This window comes from Telopea speciosissima, chromosome 7 (assembly GCF_018873765.1).
Source record: "Telopea speciosissima isolate NSW1024214 ecotype Mountain lineage chromosome 7, Tspe_v1, whole genome shotgun sequence".
Classification (NCBI taxonomy): domain Eukaryota; kingdom Viridiplantae; phylum Streptophyta; class Magnoliopsida; order Proteales; family Proteaceae; genus Telopea; species Telopea speciosissima.
The window spans coordinates 47,547,600-47,565,952 of NC_057922.1; the positions used below are offsets into that span (position 1 = coordinate 47,547,600).

At 40.5% G+C, this 18,353-nt stretch overlaps 1 protein-coding gene across 1 annotated transcript in view; it reads right to left on the minus strand.

Moving 5' to 3' along the window:
* LOC122669006 (extra-large guanine nucleotide-binding protein 3-like) overlaps positions 1-18,027 on the minus strand; it is a 44,131-nt gene extending 26,104 nt beyond the window's left edge. Inside the window, exons 1-5 of the mRNA XM_043865612.1 lie at positions 16,893-18,027; positions 16,665-16,802; positions 9,959-10,063; positions 9,667-9,852; positions 300-477 (exon numbers count right to left, since the gene is read on the minus strand). Of these exons, the coding sequence (XP_043721547.1) occupies positions 300-477; positions 9,667-9,852; positions 9,959-10,063; positions 16,665-16,802; positions 16,893-17,939 (1,654 nt within the window). The 5' untranslated portion in view covers positions 17,940-18,027. The remainder of the gene's footprint in view (positions 1-299; positions 478-9,666; positions 9,853-9,958; positions 10,064-16,664; positions 16,803-16,892) is intronic.
* Positions 18,028-18,353: the final 326 nt, after the last annotated feature.

Sequence of the window (18,353 nt, forward strand, 5' to 3'; positions counted from 1 at the left end):
ATGATTCATAAGGATTCAATTGCATAATGATATATTTGTCCTATTCAACATGGAATTTAGTGCAACTACTGAAACCAACTAATGTAACAATGTTGCATCAAAATCTTGCCCCCAAAAAATAAATAACTAGGAAATTTTTTCTTAGGAGCCAAGCGTTTAATTACAAAGAAACCATGGCCTCTTGATAAACATCTGTAGTACAGGTATCAGAGTTCAACAAATAGCATTCCTACCAGCAGTAACATAAATGAAGGAGAGAATGCATAATAGCAAAAGAGAAAGTGATCTTTCATCAACACCTGAACCAGATTCTTCAGCATCAGAGGCAGCCTCTCTCTTACTCATCAAAGCCTGCTCTTCAAAACGTTCTCGGCCTTCAAGTAGTATACTCAAATATTTATACATGCTACTTTGAACCATAAGCTTGATATCCTGCAGTTCTTCAGAAGAAAACCTATCCCCATATAAAAACTTGGCCTGTTCAATAAAGGGGGATAACATATGTCATTTCATTGAAAAGAAAAATCATCCTCATTATGAGAAACAAAAACAAATTTTAGGAACCACTTGTCAATCATTTGAAACTAGTTTTAAAAAAAAATAGATAATTAAAACTACAGGTAGCTACCATAAAGGATAAGAAACAATGAAACCCCCCCCCCCCAAAAAAAAAAAAAAAAGTAGAGAGACACAAAGGAATGAAAATAGATGTCATTAGAACATAACGAATGCATTGTTTCAAATTTACATATTTTCTTCAAAATGATCTGCTCCAAGTTGTAGCTGAAGATTAACAGTAGGGGTGGAAATGAATAGCCGAAATCCATTTCCGTATCCGTGTCCGTATCCGTTTAGCACTATCCAAATCCGTCCGAAAGCTAAACGGATGCGGATACGGATAGGCTATAGCTATCCGAAAAGCTATATTTACATGTAAACGGATAAAATATCCGATCCGTATCCGTGTCCGTATCCGTTTAGCACTATCCGAATCCGTCCGATAGCTAATCGGATGCGGATGCGGATGCGGATATAGCACTATCCGAGCCGAATCCGATCGGCCCAAACCAAAAGAAAAGTAAATCTCTAACACAAAACAAACAGATGTATCAATAAACTGAAGAATGAGAGGTGATGCGGAACCTGGCCAACTTAGTCATAACTTCATTTTCCATTTGTTTTCATATTCCAAAAAATAGGGAGTGATTTTATTCTGTTTATAGAGAATATTCTAAACTTTGTCTTTTGTAAGGGTAAACTTGGGGTTCATATTATAGTATATTTGTTTTTTATTTTCAATTTTTTGGGGCAAAAGTTTCTCTGAACAACCACATCGAGATTTTTTTTTCTTAGCCACAGATTAATGACCGTGGATCTGTGTTCCGTTAAATCTTGGTCTTTAGTTTGGAATAATATATGAATCCAATTGTCAAAGTAACCTAGACATATATACAATACTAATATCCAAGCAAAACAACACTGATAAGGATTCTGAATTTCTGATTTCTCCAGCCATAGGGTGCACCCGACACTTGACCTCCAAACTCCTTGGCTGCGGAATAGCGGTTAAAAGTGCAGCAGATGTTAGAATCATCTTCCTTTTTCTCCTTTAAATTCAAGGTTCTGTTTCGACTTGAAGCCGACAGGCCGATGGTAAGGCCATAGAAACCGCTCTAAATGTCAAATAACTCAGGCTCTCAAGGGCACTTCATAGGGTCGCACAGCTGCTTGAAATCCATTACCATTCAGGGAAAAATTTTAGGGATTTCTACTTGAAAAATGAATTTTTTTTTTTTTTTTTTTTTCTTTTATATGGATCATTTCAGACCAGAGAGAAAGCACTATGGTGTATCCGTGGAACCCCAATTGTAGAACAGCGGGAGAGAGTGAAAGAAGTGGGGCAGATCCCTACTTTAACATGAGAGAGAGAGAGAGATGGGGACGAGCCCCTGTTTTGGACTCTGATCTGATTCTTCTCCATGGAGTTTCTCCCTAAGATTATTTCGCAGATATTTATTTTTATGTTCCTGTGAGAAAATGGAGAAGTATAACAGATTTGGAGTTGGAGTTGGAGTTGGGGTTGGGGCAAGCGGTGGAGAAATTGAAAGAGGAAAGGAAGAGAATCTCAAAAAGACATATAGAAGAAGAAATGTATCCTGCATTGTGTTAGTCAGCTAACAAATCCTGGAACACCACAACAGAATGGTGTATCCAAATGGCGCAACCGGACTTTATTAGATATGGTTCGGAGTATGCTCACTTATAGTGAGCTCCCTCTATCTTTCTGGGGGGTTTGCCCTAGAGACGGCAATTTATATCTTGAATAGGGTTCCAACTAAAGCTGTGGCTAAAACACCTTTTAAGTTGTGGAAAGGGCATAAGCGTAGCCTACAACATCTTAAGGTATGGGGTTGCATCGCACACATGCATAAGCAACAGACAGATAAGTAGGAATCCAGGACTTCAAGATGCTATTTCTTGGGATACCCCAAAGGAATGATAGATTATCACTTCTATGACCATGATGACCAAAAGGTCATTGTAAGTAAACATGCTACTTTCCTTGAGGAGGAAACGCTCACAAGAAAGTCGGAACCCGTAGTTATTGAGGAGTTATTGGATAACTCAAAAACATCACTCCCAAAAGTGGGACCAAGCAACACACCCACTGAAAACCCCGACACCTCAAGAACCTCGACGCAGTGGGAGGATATCTAGACCACCCACAAGGTTTACTTATCTCACAGAAGATGAGAAAACAGTGGAAGAGTTCCACATGGTGTTAGTTGAGTCGAATGAAGATCTGATAACATACTCTAAGGCTCTTAAGGATGTTGATGCTGTTAAATGGTAGGAAACAATGCAGTATGAAATGGATTCAATGCATTCCAACAAGGTCTAGACTCTAGTCAATCTACCAGTTGAGGTAAAACCCATTGGATGTAAATGGATCTTCAAGAGGAAGAAGGGCCCTGATGGAAAAGTTGAAAGTTTCAAATCGAGACTGGTGGCAAAAAGATATACCCAGAAAGAGGGTATTGACTATGATGAGACTTTTTCCCCAGTAGCGATGATGAAATCCCGCAGGATACTTTGACTATGAAATCTTGCAGATGGATGTGCAAACCGCATTTCAAAATGGATTCCTCGATGAGGAAATCTATATGCAACAACCAGAGGGATTCTCTTCCTTGGACGAAGAAGGCAAAGTATGCAAATTGCAGCAGTCCATTTATGGACTGAAGCAAGCTTCCAAAAACTGTAACATTAGGTTTGATCAATCAATCAAATCTTTTGGTTTTGATCAAAACATAAATGAACCATGCATTTACAAGAAATTCAGTGGGAGTGCAGTATGTTTTCTCGTTCTTTAGGTAGATGACATGCTACTCATCGAAAAAGATGTGGGGTTTCGTACATCGATTACGCAGTGGTTATCCATGACTTTTTCGATGAAAGATCTCAAAGAAGCCAACTACATCCTAAGGATTAAACTCGTAAGAGATCACCAAAGCCGGATAATAGGTTTGCCACAAGCATCCTTTATAGACAAAGTTCTGGCCAAATTCAGTACGGAGAACTCCAAGAGAGGAAGTGTTCCTTTTCGACATGGAGTCAATATTTCCAAATCTCAATGTCCTCAGACCCATATGAACATTGAAGAGATGAGGAGGATTCTCTATACTTCCGTAGTAGGGAGTCTTATGTACGCTATGTTGTGTACGAGGCCAAATATTTGCTATGTAGTAGGTATTGTGAGCCGTTACCAATCAAATCTCTGACGAGAGCATTGGACTGCAGTGAAAAACATCCTCAAGTACTTGAGGAGGACTAAGGATTATTTCTTATTTTTTGGATTTGATCAGTTATCGGTTATGGGGTATACTAACCTAGATTTCCAAACTGATAAAGATGACAGAAAATCCACGTCTGGGATGGTTTACCTGACGGGTGGTGGTGCCATTGTATGGAGTGCAAAACAACAATCTACAGCTGATTCTACTACCGAAGCGGAATACCTGACAGTCTGTGATGTGAAAAAGGAAGGTGTTGGGTTGAGGAAGTTTTTATCAGATCTGGAGGTGGTCCTTGACCTTGTCAAACACCCTATTCCCCTATTATGTGACAATAGAGGGGCAATTGCACAAGCCAAGGAGCCTAGGGCTCATCAAAGGAACAAGCACGGGCAGCGGAAGTATCACCTTATCAGGGAGATTATCCAGCAGGGCGACATGAGTATCTCCAAAGTGGACACTACTGAAAATGTGTCGGATGCCATGACAAAGGGTTTGTCTCCTAGAGTATTTGAAAAACACATCGAGGGTATGGGTTTAGAATGTATGGGGAGTTGGCTTTGATGTATAAGTGGGAGATTGTTGGATATATCTGTCCATCAAACCCGGTTCAATCCGGTTCGACCCGGTTTATTATGTATTAAACTTTTCATACATTTTGGTTTAATATGATCACATGTGATATAAACTTTTTGAGCAATGTATGTCCGTAAGTTTCACTTTAAATTGGTAGTCACGACTAGGGTTTAGGCTGGCAACCCTTATCATATGGTCGTCGCATTGGGTATGCCTAGACATATTGATTAATATTAATCCACGTTTTAGTCCCTGTCGTTAATATTAGGTGTTAGATGTTAAAAAATTTGTTTATTGACCAAACTACCCTTTCTTCTGTTAGTTTTAATTTGAAAAGACATTTTTGCCCTTCCCTATTTGTTATCAAGACACTAACCCCACCCAACCCTCATCTTCCCCAAATCATCTTCTTTTACAAACATAGATACCCAATACCACCATCACCACCACCACCACAACCCACCATTGCCACACCCACCATCACCACCGCCACCCACCATTAACACCATCACCGCCTTGCAGCCCCATCCCACACCATCCTCTTCCCCGTGCGATCATCACCACACCAAGCCATGAAGTTTAGAAAATTTCACCTCTTCAATTCCTTTCTCTTTCCCCAGGGAGAATGACCTAGGGTTAGCTTGCCGATATCAGTTTCAAAGAGAAATTGCAGATCTTCAAGATCTATTTCCAGAAGGGCTTCAAAGACTGATCGAGTGTAGCTTGAATAGAACAGAACCAAACCCCAAAACCCCTCCTCTGTTGACTGCAGGTAAGCTGAGATCAAAGCCTTCGAATCACCAACATAAAATAGAAAGTAGATGTAGCCGCAAGCTCTGGTTTGCCTTCTTCAGTCCAGCAATCAAATCAGTGTTGTTGTGGGACTCTTAGATCTCAAAAACTTGAATCAAAACTCCAGAAACACTGCTCGGATTATTGGTTGCAGGGATTAAAACCAAATTAGAAAATAAGAAGAAGAATAGAGATCGACTAGGGAAGATAACAGCAAGCTAACCCAGGTTGTCTGGTTTATTAGTTCTGAAATATGCCATATTGGGCGAAGGGTGAACACACCTGGACGATTAGAAACCCTAGGACTTTAGTTGCTGAAATCGATCCCACTGAGAACACAAGCTTCGATTCCCAACTGGACCTGCAACTACCGCTGATTCCAAGTTTCATAAATCTGTAATCCAAATACCACTTGATTTCTATAACTCTAGTGGTTTGGATCTATCCAGCAGGCCTAGGCGACAACAAATCTGGAATTTCAGAGCTGTCTGAGACAGATTCCAAGGGCTGCAGTACGAGTTCTTCTCTTGTGTTCTACTACCCCTGTTATTATCACAAGGGTGGGGTGGTGGTGTGGTAAAATAGGAACAGAGGACTATGATTCTGCAGGGAGGGGGTGGTGATCATCGCACGGAGAAGAGGATGGTGTGGAATGGGGCTGCACGCAAGGTATTAGATCTCGGTTTCGGTACTGGTTTCGCCAGCCCACGAAACCGAGATCTCACCGAGATGATGTATTTTTTTTTTTGAACTCGATGCTAGGTTTCGGTGGTTGTTTGGCCAAGAAAGGGACTGAAACTTGACATTCCCCCTATTTTAGGCCTTCTAAACACAGTGGAACCATTAGTTTTTACAAATTCAAACCCAAAATGGTACTTTGACTACGGACCCTAAGTTGGTAGTCTACGGCGTGCATGAGGTCTACCCTAGGCCATTCCACACAAACAAGGTTAGATCATGTTTCTATGAAAAATATAGTTTTTGAGATGAATAGTTACCTTAGGTTCTTGAGATGTAGCTTGGAGGAGATTAGCAGCTTCAATCTTTAATGAATCAAGCTTTGATAGGTGTTGGAGGTGTGATTTGCCAAAAGAAATGAAAAAAATACCCAAAGATGGAGTTTCCCCTTCACAAAGACGAGAGAGGCGAGATCTCGTCGAGTTATGGTATTTTATAAGCTTTAATAAGGTCGAAACTGAGAAATAGCTAGAGATCTCGGCGAGATACCGAGATCTCGAGTGAGATCTAGTATTATTTACGTAGCGCAAGGCATCTCGTCTCGAGCTTCTATGAAACCGAGATTTCAGCGAGATCTCGCCGAGATCTTGAACCATGGCTGCACGGTGGTGATGGTGTTAATGGTGGGTGGTGGGTGGCGGTGGTGGTGGTGGTGGTGGTGGTGGTGGTATTGGGTATCTACATTTGTACAAGAAGAAGATGAGGGCATTTTGGTCCTTCCTCGTTCTTTCTTTGCGCAAAAAATGGAAGAGAATGGGTTTATCTACTCATAAGGATATTGTGGTAATTATGGCCTAGCGAGGGTATAATTGTACATTACATTCTTCAATTTCAGATCCATTAGCATTTAACGCCTGACATTAACAGCAGGGACTTAAATATGGATTAATTTGAAAAGCAAGGGGTGCGCGTGGAATTATAAAGGGGTGCGTGTGAAATTGTCAGAATAGCAAGGGGAACAGATGGAATTTTTGGACAACTTAGGGGGTGCATGCGTATTTAACCCTTGTTTAATCGTGTTTTGCGGATTCCAATCACGTACACAGACACTCTGATACGGACATGTACCATGGAATGGGGGTTTGGCAGTACAAGTATACATTTCCTAGATTCCATGATTAAAATGTTGTTTAGTGGAGGGTTAGTGCATAATTGTTATGCAGGGGTATTTTTAGGATTTGCTAATTAATAATTAATTTGTTTAATCTTAAATGGGCTTGATGCAATATTTAATTAAAGGCCCATTATAGATTAAAACTTTAATATTTTATTTTTCCTTTTAGATTCTGCTTCTTCACTAATTAGAAGTCCATTAGGGTTTTAAGTCAAACAGGAGAGAGAGTGTCAGACTCTCACTGGGAGTGTATTTTAATTAAACACACCACCAGGGGACGCAGAACACTGAAGCTTGGACGAATTTTCTGCCCCCTCCCCCCCACACTGGAAAATTCACCCTCTGTCTCTGTCTCTGTCTCTCCTCTCTCTTCTCCCTTGCTCTCTTGCTCTCTTGAGTTGTGAGACTTAGTGGGGTTTTGGAAACCCTAGGTTTTTGGATTGGATCCTGTTGTTCTTGGAGAAGAAATTCTGGTTTGGCTTGGGGATCTTCAACTACATCAAGAAGATTCAAGTTGGGGCTTTCTTGACGTGCTCGTTATAGGAAGAATCATTATCTGGAGGAGCAACAGTTGAGGCTCTTCAGGTTAGCAAATCTTGATGTTTATTTTATGCATTGAGTTTGATTAATTATTTGATAATCATGGGATGTGAAGGAAACCTGAATCGATCTATTTTCCGCTGCACATTCGGGTATGGGATGTATCCCTCTTTTCATGGGATGGAAAAGATATGACTTTCTCTATTCTTGTTGATCCCATTAATTTTATGGGACAAGAAAAGAGAGGGTTTGGCATTATTTTTTATACCAAACCCTAATTGGGATACAATAGGTTTCCCATGGGCAACCATGGGGTGACCCAGATTTTCCAATGCTTGTGAACCCAAGAGATGATCCCATGACTATTCCTACACTACTTCATTATTTTCTGCATTTCTTCTTTCTTCTTCGTCCTCCACAATTATCTTTTGTTTTCCTGTGACTTATTTCTTTTATTCTTAGTTTCTTTTACTAGAAATATAAGAACCTAATCTGATCTTAAATCATAATCCTATATGCAATAGTTTCTTCCTAGTTTCTCTTTGCTAGAAACTACAAAGTCTGCATTACTCCATCTGTATTTTCTCCAATTTGTGCTCTACTAGTTCAGGGATATGGCTTTCCCCTACCTGTCCTACATAAGGACTAGCAAAGGGAAGACTGCATCCTAACTACTACAGACAGACACTGGTTAAAGAAAATAAAAAGTAGCCTGGAATTAAAACACAATAAGTTTGGTGACACAGATAAATCAGAAAAGTGGGTTGGTTTTAGTGGAAATAAGCTCTGGGTTGAGTTACAATTTTACCATTACTTTTCTGTTTCTGGTTCTTTCCCTATTTCCTACAATCCTGTAGAGCCAATCTCCCACTGGCTTTTCCCTGGTTCGGGTTTAGACTTCATTATTTGGTGTCCCCTAAAACGCAATATACATTTTCCAGTTTCAATCCAATTGAAATTTCAAGAATCGTCTACATCAACAAGCACTAGTGTGGTTTAGAGTCGATAATAGAATCTAATATGAGTACTAGGCTGGAACCATACTAGACCAGAATCAAAATTGAGGAAATTTGAAAACCAGATTAATCATGTATTTATGAAACACTACCTGAGAGCTGTATTTATGAGTAAATACCTCCTAAATTCCAGAAAACAAGAAGATTAAATCGACAGTGAACTAGAAAGGTGAAACAGGAGCTGTAACTTCTTAAATATTTACCAAACTGGATAGGGGCTTCAACAATGGTATCACCCAGGTCAAATGACTAAATCCAAACCAGCAAATAATATTTAAATGAAACCTTGGGTGTACCAATGGGTTAGCTGCAGAAAATTCAGAAACACCAATTCGGTATCAGGGCAAACAATAATGTAATAGAGGAGATATGAACTAAGAAAGCAAGCTGAACTAGACAAGAAAACAGGGTATCTACCCAGAACTAGAAACCAAAAGGAAGAAGAGAAATAGAAGAAACATTAGAGAAGAAAAGAAGGAAAAATCACACCTGGGAATTAGAATCTGAGAACTGAAATAAAGCATAAGGGAGGAGAGATCAGTTGAACCAGCCTATGCGTTCTCAAACAAAACCAACCAGCAACCATGAAACTTAAAAACTTCTATTCATTCTATTCCAATCGATTTTTTTTTATTTTTTTTTTTGGGGGGTAGGGGGTGTAAGTATATATTATATTTATTTGATAAGACTTGGATTCCCACTCACAAAACTGAAACTAACTCAAAGACCAACTGAAATTACTCCTCATAATTATAAATTTTAGTTTTAAAAAAAACCCAAATTCCCAATCTATCCCTACTGGAAGAAGTAGAAAAATTTAGGGTTGGTTCTCCTTGGCCTGGGTTCCAAACAGGTCTTGTTTGTCTTCCCAGGCTAGTGCTACTGCATCAACTAGTTAAAGAACTAACATGAGTTTATATCCATGTCATGGGCGGAGTGGAGTAAAAAAGAGTACCATCCGTAACATAATAAAACAGCACAGCCGTGATACATTGATTTAAAGTAGCAACAAGAACCACAGTACATGTCAAGTTTGACCTCCTTGCATAGAACAGAACAGAAGAACGAGAAGAATGCTTAAACGCCATAGGACTACCTGCTTGAAGATAGTGCTGGTTCCAGTTCCTTCCAAGCCAAGTAACAGAAGTTTCTGGACTCTTCTCTGCTCCAAATACTCAGGCACAGACCTACTTGAAAAGGTAGTCGCATCTTCTTTTGGATCATGAGTGTTTCCCGGTGGTACAGGCAACGAGAATAATGAACAAATGAAACGAGTTGATGCCTGCCTAGCAAAGACCAGTCTCAACTGTTTAACAAACCAATTTAAAAGCTATTGTTGAATTTGATCCTATTTATAATTAGTTTCATACCAGAAGATGGAACCATACCTTTCCCCATATATTTCCTTTTATGTTATTCTGACCTTCTTCCTCATAAGACCCATCATCATACACCCAAAAATGAGTATCCTGGGGGCACTGGACCTTGGCCAACTGAAACGAAAACCAATGAGACCACGCATGTAGGAGATAATACATCCCAAAACAAGGAAACAAGAATTATGATGAAAGTAAAATAGAATATGGACAAATCTCAATACCACATATAGGAGATAATATATTATATATCCCAAAAAAAGGGCAATAAACTGAGTAATAAAAAAGAGAGGGGCAGGGACAGGGGCCTGGGATGGGGGTGGGGAGGAAACAAAAATAGGGGGGGAGAGAGAGCATAAGTTATCAGTAGCAAGGAGAACTAAAGTGTTTCTTTTTCTTTTTTTCTTTATTGAGAAGAGAAAGAACTAGGCAATTAATTAGGAGAAAAAAAGAAGAGGGGTGGAGGAGGAAAACCCCACGATTTACATCTCAGATATCTAAACCCATGGATATCCCTATCTATACAGCCACAGATCTTGCAAGGGAGGTTATCAACTTAAAAAATGACTCCCTATATAAGTCATGTTCTTTAAGAGCTATCAGCAACCTGGTTCGCCTCTCTAGAAAACAAGCACACAGAAGTCTATGCAAAATGACTTGGTCCTGTTCAATTCACTTGGCAACAATCAGCTCTCCCAAGGCACCTGCTTTCTCACTGTGATGAAGTCCACTTCATTGTAAGACTAGAACCAGAATAAGTCTAATCCCAGGTAGGATCAAATAGAAAACCTCCAGAGACTTGGGAGAAAGAGGCAAGAACTGTATATCTCAGAGAAGTCGTATTTCTTTGGGTTGATAGTAATAGAATGGTTTCATTATCTATCTCAAAAGAACAAGAATGATAGGATCTCAAAAGATAACCAAAAGAAATAATCTCACAAAGTAATAACCTGTTGAAGTTGAAGCTGCAGTGGTGACTGATCTTGGACGTGGCAGCAACTTGAAATTGATAAGAATACCCAAGAGATTGATGTGAACAACTTGTAGAGAATTTCCAGCAAACTTGAACAGCTTCTTGAGATCGGATAGGGTAGAATTAGGGTTTGATGATAAAAATCGATAGAAGGGGATGGGGGAATGGAATAAGCATCTCACCCTAGGCCTCTCACCTATCCTATCTCAGGATTTCAACATTGCATAAGCAACTTTTCTATTCATTCAAATTCGTGTCCAATGTTGGCTTCTCTTACAAACTAATATAGAAGACTCAAAAATTGACTTAAACACTAAAAAGGAAAGGCCTAACCCAATCCTTAACTAATAAGGTATCCTAAATTGACTAGGAAAGTGAAATAATAAAGAAAATAAAATCAAAATAGGAATCTAACTAAACTAATGAAGCAAACCCCGATTTCCTACTTTCTATCCCTATTTTAGGCTCATTAAATTGGCCAATTACAAAGTAAACCCATGGGATCAAAGTCCCAATACATATCTAATCCATCCCAAAGCTTATTTCCACTAAAATAAGCCCTCTAAGTGACTTATCTACATCACCATTTGATGCAGCACCAAGTGCCCACATCCATAGGAAGAAGAAGTCCTGAAATTAGGGTTTAGTTTGGGAGCCATAGCTTAGGTTTGCAATTCTAGTATTTTCCATTCCATTCTTAGTTTATTTTTCTGTTTTTAATTGAACCGATTCAAATTGGTTGCATCCAATTGGTTCAATTGGTTCAATTTAAGTTATTTACTTAAGTGTCTTTTAGTTTAAGTTAGTAGGGTCAATTAGGTCTTTTTACTTTAAGTTTTAAGTTATTTTATGTTTAGCAACACCCTTCCACGATTTTTGAAGGATGTGTTTAAATTGTACTAGGTTTTGGCCTTTGGACTATTATTATAAATAAAGTTAAATCATGGGAGGCTCCCCCACAGTTGAATATTTGAAAAAAATAGAATTGTTGGCTGCCGATTGTTGTTGCTACTGCTCTTTGGAGTGTTTTGTCTTGTGGTTCTATCAAGGAAGGACAGGAGGATCTCCTGTGACTCTTTACGCCGTGACGGCTGGGAGGTTCTTCTCTGAAGGTGGTTCTATCCTTCAACCCTGATCAAGCGGCTGCCAATGGATTTCTGCTGCAACTTGTTCACCAATTTCTTCTTCTAATCGTCTAATTCCCCCCCCCCCCAATCGATCCCCTTTATTTTTGTGTTTGAATTCCATTAAACCTAATTCCAAACTCTAGATCTTGCTGCCCAGCCATATTTGACCATCAAAATTATTTCAAATTCAAACCACAGCCTCCATACTACATCCCCTCCACTCGATCCAACTTGAAGCCCCATCCTCCCACTCCAACCCTAGTTTGCCTTGTTTCTGTGAAACCCAAAAAAAACCCTAAATTCCTGAATTAGTACTTCCAGCCAATAAAAACCTCCCATATTGAGATCGAACCTCCCCCTCCCTACCTGGAAAATTCGATCCCAACCCTAGCCCTAAATCCCATTAAAAACCCTAGTTTTACCCTAAGTTCTAAAACCCAAAACCTGAAACCCTAACCCTAATTTTCTGAAATTCAATTTTTTAGTTAAGCATCATCCAAACCTACATTAATAGCTTCTCCTAGACCTGCCCATCAATACCCTAGATTCATCTCCATATTCATAAACCTAACCCTAGATTTGACCTACAACTGCAATTCTGTCCTACTGAGACTGCAAAACCAGCAGCCCCTTGATTCCCTTGTTATTAGATCCTTGATAATTGGCCTATAGTAGGATCTCTCCCTATCCAGAGCTACATTAAGTGGTATCAGAGCCCATGGCTGAATCCATGGCAGCAATGATCGAGATGTTCCAAATGTTTGCTGCTGAACAAAGGGCTGCAACTGAAGCCCAAAAGGTTACCACTGATGCAATCATGGCAAGGTTTGCAACAATTGGAAGAACAGAGAGTCCCCCTTGACAAAGACAGCAATGTACCAATAGATGAAGACAGGTACCAGCTCAATTCGGTGGTACAGAGGCTGCCTGACAGAGATGGAGATCCCAGAGATGATTATAGAGTTCACAGAGATGAACCCAGAGATCACAGAGATAGATACAGAGTTTACAGAGGTGAACCTAGAGATCACAGAGATATACTCAAAGATGACAGAGATGACAGAGACCATTACAGAGATCATTGGGACAGAACCAGAGGTACCCATGAGCCTTCCCTAGACTACAGAGATCGATACAGAGGTTACAGAGACAGAGATAGAGAAGACCGGGACAGAAATAGAGGTCGCCAGCCTACTTTTGAGGAGTACATAAGATCCTACTTCACTGGAGACCAGGGCCCTAATCGGCGCTACACTGACAACCAGAAGGTGAAGCTTGAGCTGAAAGAATTCGATGGTGATCCTGACCCTCAAGTATTTTATGATTATTTTGACTGGTATGATCTGTCTAAAGAGAGGAAAATGAAGCTAGTCCATACTAAACTTGTCGGACCAGCACGTGAGTAGTGGAGAACCACTGAAAGGGAGATGGACTTCAATGAAACAGCACCCCGCCCTTGGGAGGACATGAAATATGACCTGAGTAAGAAATACTTGCCAAGGCACTTCACGTCTCAGTTACAGGATCATTTCAACTCCCTACGCCAAGGGACCATGACTGTATCTGAGTACATGAGGAAATTTGATGCACTTTCTTCTCACACTTGCATTAGAGAAGAGGGCATCCAGATGCTTTCACGATTCAGGTTGGATTTGACAAGTGAGATCAACAGAGCAATTGGTGTGGTTGAAGTTACAGACATTCGAGATTGCTTTGAGAAGGCCTTGAAAGTAGAGGAGCTATTAGCTTCAAGCAAACAGCAGGGTTCTACTTCCAAGCCGGCCTACATCAACACTAGCACCTCACGACAGGGTTATTCTATAGGCAGCACCTTTCGCTCGACTACTTCCCCACATGTTGATGATAAGGGCAAAGCTCCTATGGGGCGTAATGAACCCTTCACTTGTTTCTACTGTCAAGACAAGGGACATATTGCTAAGGACAGCCCAAACAAGAGGAAGAACATCAACATGGCTGCCAAGGAAGAAACTCACGATGATGATGAAGAAAAGGGCTTCAATGCTTATCCTGCCGATGACAATGATGATGTGGCTGCTTACTTTGAAGATGAGGGTAATGATACAAGAGGTATTCATATGCTGCTTCAAGAGGCTGCTACCCAGCCAGAATTCCAGCCTTCCCCACCCATCAAAGAGCTGCTATCCGTCTACAAGTTCGAGCCATCTGCCAAGGAGGATTTGAAGAAGCTTGAACTTGATTTGGATGATCATTTCATGACCTTTAATCATTCATTGGAGATGAATGCTTTTAAGTCAAGGAGAGCTGATGCAGCACCAAGTGCCCACATCCGTAGGAAGAAGAAGAAGAAGTCCTAAAATTAGAGCTTAGTTTGGGAGCCATAGCTTAGGTTTGCAATTCTAGTATTTTCCATTCCATACTAGCTTATTTTTCTGTTTTTTAATTGAACCAGTTCAAATTGGTTGTATCCAATTGGTTCAATTTAAGTTATTTACTTAAGTGTCTTTTAGTTTAAGTTAGTAGGGTCAATTAGGTCTTTTTACTTTAAGTTTTAAGATATTTTATTTTTTAGCAACACCCTTCCACGATTTTTGAAGGATGTGTTTAAATTGTAGTAGGTTTTGGCCTTTGGCCTATTATTATAAATAAAGTTAAATCGTGGGAGGCTCCCCCACAGTTGAATATTTGAAAAAAATAGAATTGTTGGCTGCCGATTGGTGCTGCTACTACTCTTTGGAGTGTTTTGCCTTTGCCTTGTGGTTCTATCAAGGAAGAAGGACAGGTGGATCTCCTGTGACTCTTTACGCCGTGACGGCTAGGAGGTTCTTCTCTGAAGGTGGTTCTATCCTTCAACCCTGATCAAGCTGCTGCCAATGGATTTCTGCTGCAACTTGTTCACCAATTTCTTCTTCGAATCCTCTTATTCCCCCCCCCCCCCAATCGATCCCCTTTATTTTTGTGTTTGAATTCCATTAAACCTAATTCCAAACCCTAGATCTTGCTGCCCAGCCATATTTGACCATCAGAATTATTTCAAATTCAAACCACAGCCTCCATACTACATCCCCTCCACTCGATCCAACTCGCAGCCCCATCCTCCCACTCCAACCCTAGTTTGCCTTGTTTCTGTGAAACCCAAAAAAAACCCTAAATTCCAGAATTAGTATTTCCAGCCCAAACCTCCCATATTTGGATGGAACCTTCCCCTCCCTACCTGGAAAATTCGATCTCAACCCTAGCCCTAAAATCCCATTAAAAACCCTAGTTTTAGCCTAAGTTCTAAAACCCAAAACCCAAAACCCGAAACCCTAACCCTAATTTTCTGAAATTCAATTTTTTAGTTAAACATCATCCAAACCTACATTAATAGCTTCTCCTAGACCTGCCCATCAATACCCTATAAGATTCATAAACTTAACCCTAGATTTGACCTAAAACTGCAATTCTGTCCTACTGAAACTGCAGAACCAGCAGCCCCTTGATTCCCTTGTTATTAGATCCTTGATAATTGGCCTCTAGTAGGATCTCTCCCTATCTAGGGCTACATTACCATTACTGCTTGCTTTGCTGAAACATCATTCTTGTAGTTAGAATTCTACATTATTTTATCTCAATTTTCATTCTGAATTCCTGTTTGTATTTCTAATTCAGTTTCAATTTCTCATCTTATTGCTTGAGTGCTAGACTACTTTCTAGATTCTGGTTTCTCAATCTGTGTTAAATCTGTATTTCTGAATCTACCTTTATAGTTCTGTTTTCTATTTCCGGTATCCGTTTTCAGTTTGTTGATTTATCATTCAACAGTTTTTCTACTGCTATCGATTTCAGTTTCTGTCTGGTTTGAGTTTCCCAAATCTAATAGGATTCTTCAGTAACTTTGATCTGACCATTGGATTTCAATCAGAATTCACAGGTATAGTTGGCCCCAGTACTAAACCACTCGATCAAGGTTTCACCCCATCAGAACAGTCCTTGGTAAGCTATTGAATTTCTCCAATTCTAATCTGGTTCATTATCCCTGTGATTCTAGCATACTTGAGGTTTTCTAATCCCTAGTTCCTTAGGTGACTTAGAATCCCATTACATGGCATGAATATTTGAAATATTTCCATGTGTCCTTTCCCAACAATCATCATTTCTTGCTTCAGTGCTTGTTAGCTTTTTCTGTATCTTGTTTCATAGGCTAAACCAGTATGGGATATTTGGAACCTCATTAGAGATGGTCCTACAAATGAAAATAGAATTTCCATCAGCAGATGGAATTAACCACTGGTGAGAACAGTGATCCATACATTCCCATTGCCAATTTAGTCCAAATTCCAGAGAAAAACAATTTCCATAGTGGCATTAAGAGCCTTCAATTTACTCTATAAAAAATAGAGGCCTTATATTGTCTATTCAGTCTTTCCAGCACCACAATATACACCTATTCCTCTCTGGGCATAAATTCCTCCAGCATTGCCAAGTCTACCATCAAATTGTTTTCTTGTTGGGACTAGTTTATTTTCCATCTAAAGAAATGACCCTAAGTAATCATACAACCACAGATTAGGTTTCCTTCCCTTTATGTATACATGTGTTTGCCATGGAAGTTGTAATGCATGTTTGAGTATATGCAAGAAGAGACCAAAAACTTCACCTTGAGAAACCTGAGCTCAATCTTTGTGATTTCACGGCCATTGATGTAAACTTTTGTGTTCCCATTACTCGCATCCAACCGGAGCTTTCCACCAACATTCAGTTTCGAACTTATGATCCTATCTGGCTTCTCACCTTCCTGCAATCCAACACATAAATATAACCACAGGAAACCAGAGTTATACCAAGAAATTTATCCTTTCTGCAACACAAGGAATTACATTTCTACCTTTCCCCAAAGGCCAGAATCCTTGTCGTACCAATACTTCCCCGGTTTCAGCTTCAGGGGAGGGATTGGACAACCCAAAATCTCCTCCAGTTCTTCTTGCCTAAGTGCCCTTCCATTGATAATAAGTTGCTCCGGTTGAAGCTGATTTGCCGAGCATCCCTTCTCCGCTTTCATGATCTGCTTAACCTCTAACGGACTACAAAGTCTGCTCAACATCCTAGAACACTTCCCCAAACTCGACCTCTTTGACTCATCTATGGGTTGCCCAATGCAGCCCACACACTTCCGACCTTCGGGCATGGAACCCATGGCCTTGAGCACACAATTAGTACAGTATCTAGCATCACACACCAAACAAGCCTCCCTCTCCTTCAACCTACTCCCTTTCCCGCATCTGCTACACACTCCTTTCTTCTTTTCCTTCCCTCGATCCCGAACCGCACCAGGGGAGAGTGACTGTGCCCGATCTGCAATACTGGACCTGGTAGAAGACAACTCGTCATCCTTGTCCCACTCTTCTTCGGTATTGAAAGTCACAACCGCTGCTCGCTTCTGCTTCTCTGGCGAACCAATGACAGGAGTAGCAGACACTGAGTTAGGATCTCGAACCGATGACGAACCTTTGGCTTCATCTCCTCCATCTCCGTGATCAGACTCTTCTGACTCCTCTCCCTTCGATTCAATTTGCATTCCCGAGGTCGAATACGACTTCCAGCTCCCAGCCGATATAGAGCCAGAACCTATGCCTCCATTATAGAATCTATTAAACCTAGAAACGTTGGAAGCCACGGGCATGACTGGAACAGCAATCTTGGAGACCGGAGAAGAAGAAGCCTCTAAAACAGAGACCAGAGAAGAAGTTCCAATCGAAAGCGAATCTACATCGATAGGTTCGACCCTGGGGACCTCGTAAGGAACCGGAGGGCCCTGGTACTCAACAGCGATCGAGTAGTCGAGGTGTTCTTCATCCGGCAAGGGAGCCCCTGGAGGTAGCATTTTACGCAACATCTCCTCCCACTCCTTCCCCACCTCTGGTCTACTCGCCATTGCTAGAGCTTCAAAGAAAAGTCTACAAGAATCAAAATAAATCAAGTTCTAGTCCAATCCGCCATGAGAGAAGCTTAAGCTAAAGCTAGGGTTTTACTGAAACCAGAAAATGAAGGAGAATCAATCAATCCATGAAAAGGCATCGAAGAAGAGACGTTCGAGTTTGGATTCGTGAAGAATTGACGGAGAGAAGACGTCAGTTTTAGTTGCAGGTTTTGGTACATTTGGGATTGTCGAGGTTCCGTGAATTTTGACGTCACCATTGATGAAACGGAAACGTAAGATTTTTGTACGAACAGAGAGCCGCCACTGACGTGCGTCGCACCACCATTGGAAGTGGCACCACAAAAGCAGCTGCTCCTGCTGCTGCTATCAAAGGGATGTCCAAATCGTATGCGGGGGGGTGTTTCTTGA